The sequence below is a fragment of the Aythya ferina genome (assembly GCF_964211825.1).
Source record: "Aythya ferina genome assembly, chromosome: 3".
NCBI lineage: Eukaryota > Metazoa > Chordata > Aves > Anseriformes > Anatidae > Aythya > Aythya ferina.
Window position 1 is genome coordinate 83,529,528 of NC_140298.1, and position 13,863 is coordinate 83,543,390.

The 13,863-nt window shown below is 36.9% G+C and overlaps 1 protein-coding gene across 6 annotated transcripts in view; it reads right to left on the reverse strand.

The window, feature by feature from the left end:
- Positions 1-4,647: 4,647 nt before the first annotated feature.
- AHI1 (Abelson helper integration site 1) overlaps positions 4,648-13,863 on the reverse strand; it is a 93,660-nt gene continuing 84,444 nt past the window's right edge. For all 6 annotated transcript variants that reach the window (XM_084514398.1, XM_084514396.1, XM_084514399.1 and 3 more), the window contains 2 exons: positions 9,635-9,714; positions 4,648-5,705 (listed from right to left, as the gene is read on the reverse strand). In XM_084514398.1, the coding sequence (XP_084370524.1) occupies positions 5,477-5,705; positions 9,635-9,714 (309 nt within the window). In that variant the 3' untranslated portion in view covers positions 4,648-5,476. The remainder of the gene's footprint in view (positions 5,706-9,634; positions 9,715-13,863) is intronic.

Here is a 13,863-nt window from a genome sequence, read left to right on the forward strand (position 1 = left end):
CAGAAAACATGGCTAGGGCCTGCACTGACTCACAAAGTATGTGAAAAAGAGGTTCCTTAGCTGAACATGCCCACAGAACATCATTAACTGCCTTTCTGACTCCCAGAAGAGTAGGATCTAAGCCAATATATTCTGCAATGATTTCCTTTCCAGCTAGTACCTCTGCCTGCACTGACTCTGCCATGGCCACTCCATGGTGTTAGTGAATGTGGCTCTGGGAAATATTTCTAAATTCAGAAAAATCATGGTAATATTTTGTGCTCTGATGCTTTTTTATTACTATTATTATATATTTTTAATTTTCCTTTCCAGCTATACCTGCATTTTATGTGACTACAGGGTTTTCAAACAGCTATATCATAACAGTCTGTCGCAAGTGTATTGGGTGTTTCAGTTTGCCAGACCTGTCATAATAAATTAATTACAGGATGTTGCAGAAATGGCTCAGTTCCAGCAGCATCTTGCACAGTTTAATATAGCCCTATTTCCCCATTTCGATGTATTTGTGGTTAGATAAATCCTCAGAAAATTTACAGCTGCTACACACTAGTTTATTATACTCCCTGCCTGTGCAGGCGATATAAGTGCAACAAGAATTTGATGTCTTCTCAGTGCATAGATTTTACTGATACTGCTTTACCGGTGTGGAAACATTTTTCCGCTAAAAGTGGCATCTGCAGTTTCTTCTGAGTATTAGACAGACCTTGTAAATTGTTTGCCACAACCAAACACAGTGCAAATTCATTGGCCTGACAAAGTCCTCGCACACACACACACGCACACCAAAGCCATCAAACAGGCAGCTGGAGTTTTAGATGGAAACTCCATAGTAGAGATATTTTCATTTATGAGTACAAGCTATTTTTGCAGTCATCCAAGTTAGTGTATGTTCATTGACAAACTACAGCCATGATGGGGCTACTGAAAGCCTTGCCAGCTTTGCTGAAACTTTGAGAAGAGGGGTTTATTTACCCTGAGCAGCTTGCAGGACTGGAACTCCCAACATACGTGTCACCGCTGGAGAACAGACCATCCTGAAGGGGAAGGCAGCAACCAAACCAGCACAGAACAGAGAGCATGAAGGATAAAACACTGTGAGTAAGGCACATCTATACATATGAAAAGGATTATATATTTAACGTTCAAACCAGCAGCTACATGGTTGGTGTGAGCATCTCATCGCTGGTCTAGCTATTCTAAAGCAGATGGAGAGTCTGGAGGGGAATGGATCAAGGCAGAGGTGCGCACTGCAACAGGCAGCAACTAGAAAGGTGCCCTCTGAAGAGCTGTGCCAGAAGCAGAATTAGGGAACCAAAGCCTCAGCTACCCCAGCATGAGTTGGGGTATGACCCAGATACATGGTGCTTTCTTGACTGTAGCTCAGAGATCAGACAGTGCCAAGTTACAAATTGTTGGGAAACCAAAGGAGAATATTCTTCATGCGTTCTAAGAGTCCACTCAAAAAGCTCCTGTAAATAGCACAACATTTAAACATATTAAAAGGTGAAGTGGTTAAATATCTTAATTTCTAAAGCCCCAAAAACATGCCTGAAGCCACCAAAGCTCTGCTATAACACGCCTTCCCGCTATCTTCTGTTCCTTCTTCTAAAGTTCCAATTTCTAATTGCCACACTCTTGCAAGTCTCCCCCACAGAGTAGTTTTCTTCTTAAGTTGGTTATTTCCCTCTCTCAGACCTCCACTTGTTTCTATTCCTTACATGCAGCAGTTTTGCTCCTAATGCACATATTTATACTTCAAGCAGTAAAAGTCCTTGAACTGATGCAATATGTTTTTACAAGTGCAGGTGTACATCCATAAATTAGTTTGTCCAAAACACTCTGGGCAGCCATTGGACAGAACGCTAAGGAAAAACACCTCAGTACAAGCCTGTACATGAACCTTTCCAGCCTGCCTTTACTATTCAGAAAATACTCCTATCTCCTCCCACATCCACAAAATAGGCTGTACTGCACACATACTAATGTCATATGTGCTAGAAAAGGATCATTAAAACCCCCCACCACTCTTTGTGTTTACCAAACAAGTGTTTTTGCTTTAGTCTGCTCCCGCCTTAAATGAAGTATTTCCTATTCACCTTAGTAATTAGAGCAGAAGGATGTAGTGAATGAAGTGCCTCATTATCAAGTTTGTATCCACAGTCTCTGCAGAATGGCTACCATGCCGGCTATTTTTCATAGCTGTCTGCTTTCGCTTGTAATGGGCCATTGTTAACCCTAAATGATCCTGACATTCAATTCTCCGTCAGACAATTGGGTCCAGCCGGCAGATTTAGTTCACTAGTCAACAGAGACTTTCAGTTGTCATGTTCCTCTGTGTTCTCATTAGCCCTTGTTTGACTGCGATCCATCCCCTACTGCCTTCTGAATTAAGTGATGCTACAAATACAATTATTGTGTTTTATGATGTCTGTTCCTCAAATTACTTTAAGGAAAAAAATAAATGCAACCTGATGGCTATGGGGAAACACAGGAAAAATGTGCCATCCTTTCTTTCCCATTTTCCTAATTTATACATTCACTCTTCACAGTACCTCTGACAAATTACAAAAATGTAATAGGAGCTGTACGTAGTAACCACACACACATAAAATCTAAAAACGCCAGAACAATGAAAGACCTACTGTGCTGTTATCACCAGGCAGTTATAAATATCTAATATTTACCCTTTTTTAAACCAGTTTTTATCTGTGTTGTTCTAGCAATGAACTAGTATCACCCTGTAAAAATTCCTCAAACAGATGTTTATAATTCTGGTATTTCAAGTCACGGTTTAGGGAGCAATTTTGCAGGGCACTCATGTTTTAGGGTACTTAATGTAGTTATTAAGCTTAAAAAAAAAAAAAGAAAAATTTCAGGAGGTAACGTGAATCCTTCTTTAATTCTTTTCTTCTTCTAATTACTTGTACAGTTTTCAGCAAATGTACACAATGTTCATTTTGAAGTGATTTGAAAAATATGTAGGTTGCATTGACATAGAAACAAGAAGCATTATATGAAGTTAAATTTCAAAACTTTTTCTAAACTATTATTCTAGTCTGAACTATGTTTTATTCTTTAAAAGAAAAAAAGAATGTTTTTAAAAAGAAAAACTTTAAAATGCCAACACCAACATCTGAAGAATGGTGAATCTCTCAAGAAAAACTGTTTTTACAATGAATATATTAGCCATATTTCTGAACAAAAGGTAAAAACTGTAATTTCTAGTGTGCCCTGTTAATAATTTGTTGAGAAGCAATAATAGTCTGAAGGTTCTAACTTAAATGCTGAAAGAACACTTCAACTTTTTTTAATTGCAGGTCCTTATTTTTGTTCATTTTCTGGTAAATGAATGCAGAAAGCTCTAATACCACAGTGATTTGGTATAAAGCAATACAAAAATCCAGCCAACCATGTGGTAGGGAGGAAAAAAATTATAAAAACAAAACAAAAGATATTGCAATTACAAGAAAACATTATGAAAAGTTTATTTTCAACTCCCTGCATTTTCATGTTTGGCTCTTATCTGATTTCTTCTGCTTAATTGTTATTTGGAACTGTGCCTTGGAAGACACTACTGCTGCCTCTCCTCTCAATTTGGAAAGTGTGGCAGAGCAGCTCTATTCAGCTTCAGAGCAGTGAACATAATTGGAGCCCTAGTTCGCAAGCATGAAAGGAGGTGCTGTGCCTTTGATTAGAACTTCCATCTCTCTGTGGTGTTTATCTGAAGTGTTATTTCTGTCTTCAGCATCCACAATGCCAAATTAACATTTTACAATGCCTTCCGATGAGCTCCCAGATCTTGGCTAATGCTCAGCTCTCCCTGACGTGGAGCCTGATGTCACGCTCTGCCCTTCTTTTAAGTGCGACCCCGGACATTTTAAAGAAACCTAACATGTTGAGATTTTTCTCTTTCCTAAAATGTTTAAATCCCGCATGTCACGCAGAATTGTGAATTTGAATATATTACAAAAGCAGAGGCATAAGAAACAAGGAGCCTCGCTGGAAGCAGGCAGTCCCTGGACTGAGATAATTTTACAGAACCTATGACTGGCAAAGAGATGTTCACAACGTTCCAGCACACGCACGCGTCCCATTTAGGAGAGAACTCCATACACATGCACTAGGCAAAGCAGAGCTGGGACTGCTAGCAAAGAACCATTACCAGTGGGGCCCAAAAGAACATTTGCTGCTCCTTTTTACTCAAAAGAAACAGGTTTACGGATTTGCCTGGTTTAACATGTGCAGGGAAGATATTAGAATATATAGCAACTAGTACTCTGCATCTGGGTGCATTTCACACATCAGTGCCCAACATTGTTATTTTCACTTCTTTTTTTAATGGAATCAAGTGTCCTGTCTACTAAATAAGGGCTTTCTAATTTTATGTTATTTATTGCTTCAGAGGGGGAGGAGAAAGAATTTCCTAGCAGAGTAAAAATAAACTGGACATCACCAGCCAGAAAAAATACCAGCACTAACTGATAGAAAGTGTTTCATTTAATATAAAACATAAATTATTTAGAATTGTAGATAATTAGTGAAGTTATTAGTAAAAGTTCACAATATAATACTCAAGCAAAAAAAAAAAAAAAAGATTAATGACATGTACAGCTGAATAAAGACTACAAGAAAAAGTATAACAAAATACACAGTTTGATAATGAAATATTTAATTCAGAAGAAAGAACACATATTTGGCAAGACTGCTGCCAAAGCAGCCAGGAACTCTGACAAAACTGCAATGCACCTTTATTATATGCATAAAAATCTCATTTGAAAATATAAGTGCCTGGAATTTGCAACACTTATTTGGATTGGAAAGCATGAACAGTCCCGCTGAAGTTTGACTAGTTGCATAGGTAGTTACTCAACAATTTGCTTAAGTGCTGCACAATGTTGTCCAAGTGAATATTTCACGTCAGAAAAAAAAAAAAAAATAAATTAACAGCTCATGTTTTCAGGTACATTGTAGTGTCAGCATTCCTTTGGAACTTCACCATTCTGAACACTGTTCTATTTTATATACAAATAAATAAAATGCTAATTCAAGAACTTTTGTTGTGGTTGGGGTTGTTTTGTTCTAGATCACACTTTTGGACTCAATTCTCTGCTCACTATAGACTGATCCACAGTCCACAGAAATGCCTGCTTAGCCTAACTTGGGATATAACCAGATGGTTAACATTGTATTTGTTAGTGGGATTCTCATGAAATATGAAAGTGCATTTCAGATTTTACCAGTCCACGTAGGAACTGGACATTCAAGATCTGTTAATTTCAAGAAACCCTGATCAAAATTATTTTGAACAGGCTTACACCACTGTTAAGTCACAACTGCCACCATTTTGTGTATTTTAGTTCTTTTTTATTGTTTTTTTTTTCTTGTCAATCTTAGAAACAAGATTGAAGTTGCATCATTCAAATACATTTCTGTGTGTATATTGAATGCCACAATGGTATTTGGAATTAAATTATGACTACACGTCATAGCATTCAGGCTCAAAGGCAATATTTGTCTTTCCACTTGTGCTCAAGTTCGAGCCTCTCGCTGCCCTTTTCTTCTTCTTCAATTCCACCCCATGGGCTGTAGGTTCATTTTCAACACCATTAGCTGTAACTGATGATACAGGAGAATCGAGACCCATTAAGTTGGGCTGATTTTCTGTCTCGTTCTTCTGTATCCTTTTCTTCTTTTTCTTTACACCTCTAGGGGAAAGTAGATATAAAAAGAGTAAAAGAAACACAAAGTTAGCTCAAATTTAGAGCTTTTTCCACACACAGCTGATGCGTTAGAGCAATTGTCTGTCTGTCCCCCTTGAGCACAATGCTCAAACAGCTACAAAAACTACCATTCCACTGAAGAACAAAGACAGAAAAAACATGAGGACAAAATATGAGACCACTCTATTAGTCTGCTTTTCAACATGTCATAGCATGGCTTTAAAAAGAATAAAAAGAACCGCTCATGATCTTAAAAATCAGCAAGTCTTGTTCGACAATCAACACATCATTAAACACACAAATTACCATTCTCCTCCAAGGATAAAATCCATTGCACTTTTCTAAGCTCAAACACCAAAATAATTGCAATTTAAGAGAAATTCATGTTTTATTTATTTAACCATTGTATGGGAGACGACAGGCAGGAAAAGAGCAAAAGATTATTTTTCCCATTTGAACTTACCTAACCTATGATATGTTCATAGAATTAGTGATTACGTCTATCCATGCTTCTCAGACATCATATAATGACAAAAGAATTAAAGCAAGCTCCTGTGCTTATACTAGTTAGTGCCTCAAACAAGGAAAACAGGCTGGTCTTGCAGATGTTGCCAGGGACTACGCAGATGTTACACCACTTTTTCCATGCATCCCCATTCTTGACAGAAGCTGTAACTTTATATATACAATACTAATTTAAACGTAATCTATCAAGGGCAGGTACTGTCTTTGTTTAAAATTAGTATTACATGTAGCATAAACTGATCTTTGTTTGTGACCAGAACTATTAATCTTGGATGCTGCTGAAATATGTAAACAAGCAGAGGAATCAAGAATGCAATGAGATGGTGTAGTTTCCCAAAAACATTGCTGTAAGACCATTACTAATGGTGATATTGTGCTAATGTAATAATTTTTACAGATTAAGATGTTTACATATTGACCTTCCTGATGGAATTAATACTACCTGCCTGTAAGTTTTATTTATTTCTTTTAAGCTAAACTGTTTATTCATGAAAATGTGAATTGCTGCAGCTCTAATACCAGAACATCCTGAGGGAAAAGGTTCAGGAAGTTAAGACCCTCTGCATTAGGATTCCTAGGACAAGCTGAAAAGTATTGTCACCTGAGGAAACCTGAGATCAGAATCTTAATTAGCCAATAAGCACAATTTTCTACCAAACTGAGTGTTCAGATGGGTTTGATGTGTAATCATTGTAAATTTATGGAGAGAGCACTACCTTGTGCAGCTCAAAAAAAAATGAAATGGGAATACATCTAGGGAGATAAAAGTCTGTGCTGAGAGATGGTATCTAATCTTTAATATTCAAGGAGTGAGGCTATCATGCAGATTTTCGGAATACATCTAATCTGCTCAGATTTTGAGAAGAGGGTTTCATCTTTTTATTATTTGAACATCACATCAGATGCAGTAATGTAACTAACCTTTGAGATACTTCGATAAAAATTTTAGTTGTCTATTATACAGACATTTCTGTTTTTTCTAGAGTCTGCAGAAGACAGGTTAACTGCTTGGCTAAGATAAAAATCCGCTGCTATCCTGGATAAAATTTGTTTTCATGTTGCAAAATGGTATTTTAAATCTGGAAATTCTGAACGATAGATATTCCAGCGGAACTTGCCCTTCAGTTTCTTTTGCAGCAGGTACTGTGGTCATAATGAATAGTGTTCTCTATTAGGCAAAACATCAAACACCCACTTGGAAGCTCAAAGAAAGATATAGTGTGAATTGTGGAGGTCACTTTTCCATAGAGAAACTGCATACTTTGTAATCACAACTGAACTGATTGCTATGAAGTTTAGCTACTGATCAGTTCCTTTTATGTATTAGCATGTGACATGGATGTTAAGTATATTTTCACAGAAAACAGGAAGAAAATTGAAACTTTTAGATCAAATATTTAATTACAGATTGGATTGGATCTCAAGTCACATTGAAATCACTTTTAGATGCTACAATAGAAAACTTTTTCAGTTAGAATCTTAACTCCTGCCTGCGTGTCACCTTCTAGGTATTTCAACAAACCAGCTGCAGTGAACAAGAAAACTACAGTCCTGTCACAGCCTCTGTGGGTCATCGTTTCAGGTACAGAGAAGTGACAGTTTTAATGAAAAATATGCAGCCATGTTTCTGAGATGTTTGACTAACGTGTACTACATGGATAACCTCTAAACAGAAACATGGAGCTGTCTTTCAAAGTAGTGACAAAGAGAAGAATATCCTTTTCCAGCTATTAAAACAGGGCAAGAACTTATAGACTCTTTTGAAAAACAAAAAACAAAACCACATGGTGTTTGCAGTCACTGCTATAATAAAAGACAACTGAATCGCATTTCACTGTGTTCTAGTCCATGGAAAAGCTTGCAAAGTATGTATTTTCAAGGCAGCTAATATATAACAAAGCCTAGAATGCCTGGTCAAAGGGAAGCAAAATACAATACAGCACTGTAGTACTGAAACATCTGTTTTTCTCCTTTTCATATTAGCTCTCTCCTTATAAGGTACAGCATCAAACACTATCTCATAGCATCTTTCACTCTCCCCCACCATCAGTCAGGTATAAATGGCTCAGTGCCTTGAGAGTTTGTGAAAGAGGCTCTGAAACACTGCTCTTTGTCCAGATGAGAGAGCAATGACATGAAGCACGACTTCAGATTGCCATCTCCGTAACATTCCTACTCCAAAGGTTCAGGAGGAGGGAGTACATTCCAGCAACAAAGGCATGCGGGCAGCTTCCCTCAACCTTTTGAAATGCAACTGAAGAAGTTTGGGGTCTATTTCTTTAACATGACACTTCAGTCTGACCTCTTCTCAGGGTAGACTTAGCTTCCATTAAAATGAGTATTTCACATTTGACATGACTTGAAATTATTGAATTTCGTTAAATAATTTGTGATTCCACATTTTAAATTGGTGGTCCCGCATTGGTCAGTGGTTGCCTGGGAAAAGGCAGTCAAACAAGTTTTTTGCTGAAGTACTACTAACACTGTTCAGTCATCAAATTTTTGATAATGGCTTCTGACAGATTGTATCAGCTGTCACAGTTGTACTTTTAAGTTGGTACTTTTAAGGCATTTCCTTCCTTAAGTCCTATCAGAATAGTCATGCTCAAAATTCAACCCTGAATTATACCAACTTATTACCAACTTATAGTTTTACAGTCCCTTTCTCATCAAACATGAGTGTTGAACTTTCCATTCACAATTTATATTCAAGTGTAGATACAGGTGGAGAGGTAAAAAAAAAAAAAAATCATTTAGGATTTACAGATGTTAAAATTACATATGTAACTGCATCTGCAATGTTGAGGGAGGGTTAGAGGACCAGTCTGGAAAATAATCAGTGAAATAACTTTGCTTAGATGACAGATACCTAAAGTGGTAGATAAAATACCTCAAGAAGCATTTTCAGATGTATTTTTCCAGGTACAAATGATTGCAGTAGCTAAATATATTGTAGCAGCTCCTGTTCAAAATGTTGAGATCTTATCTGCTTACAGCACACAACAAATGCACACAATTTTTAAGAAATGCAAGTGTCACAATCAAAGATGGTAGCTTGCACCTTCTCAGTATGTGACCTTTTCCAATTTGTACTACTTTTTAGAAGGTGTAAAAATATTTTTTAATTTGTATCAATAAAGTCTAATACATAATGAAGGAAAGCCACAAGACAATCCCGTGTCCCTTCATTTTTATTCTGATGTACATTATGGTATATATTTGTTTGTACATGCGTATAGAAGTTGTTATTTCCTTCTCATTTTCAAGTGTGAAGCACTCTTTTTGAGTAAGTATCCTAACGTTACCTTCTTGATTTGCTTGCTAAGACAGTTTCCTAACAGTAGTTACAGATGTAACATTGCAAATCATTTCAAAAATTTCTTGCTTACTGTGTCGCAGGTGAGTCTCTATCTGTGTCATGCCCTGAGATACATTTCAGGTCCCCCGTCTTACTGATGACTGGTGACATCTGTAAAAGAAAAAAAAAGCAGGAAGGTAAAAAGAAGAAAGACAATGGGGCCAACACATGTACATTGAAAACCCACCAGCTTCCTGAATAAGGAGAGAATATACCTTGTTTGAAAACTAATGTCTATCAGCCATAAAATGTTAACTCCTATGTGGTTACAAACAAGGAAACAGTAGCCTGTTTTTTTTTTTGTTTTTTTTTTTTTAAGTAAAAAAAAAAACTACTTGCAAATAGAAGACAGTTCAGGTATGTGTAGAAACAAGAAGTTATGAATCTGCTAAGCTTAAAATACAAACAGTCTGTGAAGAGAGTAAGTTATTTCTGCTACTGGAGAATGCTAAAAAGCCATCTCATTGCATAGTTTTAACAAGAGATGTCTAGCCTTTTTTTTTTTTTAAAAAAAAAGTTTTTAAAAAAAAAAATGTTTTTAAAAAAAAAACAAGCAAACAAACAAACAAAAAAAAACAACTCCAGGTTACTTTACTACTCAGGGCTCAAAAGAAAAAGAAAAAAAGAAAGATGGAACTAACCCTCTGTAAACACTCTTCTAATTCCATCAGGAAGACATCATGTCCTTGCTAGATTTTTTTCAGTTAGTATGAGACCTGAGTTTACTGTCTTCATTGACACCTTATTTTCTCTACTTCCTTCCACCCAGACCATTCACAAATGTCTTTATCTAAACCATACAACTTAATTTTCATGGAGGACAGAAGCCAACACAACTGACAGGCCTGACAGCTCACTCAAAATTTGCTTTTTTGGAACAGGGCATACAAACACATCCAGCCATGGACTACAGGCCTCTAGAGCACCACAACCAAGGAGAACTGTGGAAAGCAGCACAGCAGACAATGCTATCAGTGAAAAACTGTTGTGGACTTCAGGTTGACAGGTTTGCTACATTCTGAAAGTGTCTGGTATGGTATGCATGAAAGAAAAACACGAGTTGTATCCAGGCAGCTGTTGTGACAGTAGCAACCGGTCCCTACAAAGAACCTGGAGAAAAAGGGTCATGTAGTAGAGCCCTAGGCCAGAGAAAGGAGGGACAGATTAGATTTGGTACTTTCCAAAAAGTAGTATTTTTCAGGGACTGAAGAGAAGAATGAGCTTGAAACTAACTTGGCCCATGCTCATGATTTTTTAGTTCAGCTTCAGATTCATAGCCTGCCTAAAGCAAAACCTACCACATTGTTTCTGAATTTCTCAGATGGTCCTGGTGTTAAAAAGATCAGCCCATTCAATTCTGCCAAGCATAGATGTACTCATCTGCTTGTAAATAAGACGTTTAATGTTCTGGTATCAGCTTGAATTGCTTAAGGAAAGAGTTGGTTATTGACGTTACTGCTCTGGAAAGGCTAGGTAAAATAGGAGCAGTATTAGGAAGGGAGTGCCATTCAGCAACACTAGAGTGCCTGACAACAATACGGCATCTAAATAAGTAGCCACAAAGTCAACAAGATTTTTTTGGAAGTAACAGAAAGCATAAAAGATAAAAAAAGATAGTTCTTGACACTTCGGTCTGCCAACTGTTTATTTCATTTTGTATGACCTCATATGCAAGGTATCACTCTAGTGATAGCCACTCTATGTAGAATGGAAACAGAAAACAATGGGTTGCTTCACAACCTTTTTTCTTTTTTTTTTTCCTTTTCTTTTTTTTTTTTTTTTAATAAATTAAGCATTTGTTTCAGTATGTTGAAACAGAGTGAAAATACCCTGTTTTCAAACACTAAATTTATCCATCATAGATTTCAAAGCCCTAATAAAAAACACTTAAAATTCCACTGTCAAGTGCTATTGTCCAATTTTATTTCTGGGTAAAGTGAGGCACAGATTAAAATTGTCTTGACACACAAATAAAGACTATACTAGAACTCATATTTCCCAAACCTCAGTTTTAGGTCTTGAAGAGTTTAATTACTTTCTTAAACTCAAAATGGAATTAATTAAAATAAAATAAAATCTAGTCAACGCAAGTAGTTTAATGAAATTTGAACTTTTTTGTCTTGGTCCTGATCCCTACTATTATTTTGTTAGTTTAATGTTATTTTACTGGTGAGTTAGAAGAAACAGGATCAAGCTCCTATTGACTTACTGAAATCATATAAAGCACACTGCCCACAACAACCATGTGCAAACATTAGTCATTAGAAGTAGTCTGCTGAAATAAGTTTGCTAGATTAATTTAGACAAAAATCAAGCTTATTAAAATGTAGGAGTGTAGCATTGGCTGAAGTAGGAAAAAAATCTTCTGTTTCACAGACAAAATGCTTGTTAATACAGAAATAAGCTTCAGACTAAGTCAATGGTAAAATTAAATACAAAAGGAAGAAATATAATGCCATTCATATGAAAATACAAGTGACTGATGTAAAGGGAATGACTCTCAAATAGCTAATACTTCCTACATCATTCATAACCTTGTAGCTCCTTGCCATACACAATAAGGCATTCCCTTTATTTGCAGTCAGAACTGATTTTTTTCCCTGAAAATCCTATGTGAACAATGCTGAACTTTTTTTTTTTAAACGTTCCATTTTTAAGCGTATTGTACTAATACTATAATTAAGTGTGGATCTTTCCAAAGCCCATTCTGCTAGAATTCCCTTAAATGACACTACAGAAGACTGACATCTCTTACATTTTTAAATACTTTCAAATACCAAAACACAGAAAATTATACTTGTTTTACAATCAGGAGGTTAAAATACCCACTAAATTAAGCTTCTTAACTGAAAGTTCCTATGATCTGTTTTAAAAACTACTTGTTACATAGGCTTGTCAAGCACAGCATTTCAGCGTAGGTACCAAAGAAAGAAAGCACACAATTAGACTACCTTGCAAAACCTGTGTTCAGCTGGTATGGTAATTAATGAGAATTCCTAGGGTATGTAGGGACAGACTCCCAATTCTCCAGAGTACTATTTGAATATGATAGCTTTCTTACCTCATTCCTACAAACTTTCAAGCACGTAATGAGGCAGGAACTGCACAGATACAAGATCTTTTTGAAGCAGATCTCACTGCCACTACCTTCTGTTCTTCCCTATCCCACTTATCTTTGCGTCCTTCTTAGCCCAGTCCTCGACCTACATTTCCCATCCCAGCGATGTAAGCAAGCAGTAACAGTACTGAAGGAATAAGTGGGGTGGGGGCAGATGCAAGAAGGCAGCACATTAACTAGATGGTGCAGCAAGAGGATGAAAGCAAGAGGAGGAGCACAGTGAATAAGGCAGTGGAGGGTAGGGGGGCAGGCAGGAGGTATGCAGGTAATGAGGCCGTGGTAACACTTGTGTATGGAGAGTGCACCAGGGGCATGCTGATATAAGGAGCAGGCAACAGAAGTCTTAGAGTATGGAGGGCTGAGGAGACTGCTCATCTCCTTTCCCTATTTCTAAACCTCTCTGACCTCTTATTTTGCATGGGCAGACCTCATGGGATGCTCCAAACACCTCTCCACTGTTGTTAGCGTGTCTGTACTAAGATTCAGCAAACTGCATTGTAACAGATATGGTGTTAGTAAGTTCATCCACAGTGCAGAGCTTAAACATTCAAACCAAATTACTAGGGCTGTGTTTGTTCTAAACAAAAAATACAGTAAATGTGTCAGATAGTTAATATTCATATCTTGAACTTTTCTGTTCACAAGAACAAATACTGAACACAGTACAACATATGAGGTCCTTGTGCAGTGCCACCAGTGGTGTTCTGTTTTGTTGCCTTATTCTAATTCTCCACCCTTTGAAAAATACAGCACACCAGAAAGGCAGGAGACCATCAGAAGTCTCATCCTAACTAGATTTTTGCAGTACTTTCCTCTAGGCTGCGTAGAGTTGTTTCTATAACTGAGGTCTGGAGAGGTAATCTGACATATTACGAGGCAGATGGACAGGATGGAGCAGTACAGGCAATCTGAATTTATTTTCTTCCTCTATTTAGGTGATGCAAGCCATAAAAGTAAAAGCTCTTGCTCTATAGCCTACTCTGTACAAGTAAACTTTCCCATAGAAGCTGTTTCTACAGAACATCATCTAATTAAAGATTCATTGGATCACAGACAGCAAGAACAAACATGTCCATGTCATTTAAATTAGTCTTTAGGACATTAAACTCTTTTTGTATTAAGTCTATATTTTGTTTTCTATT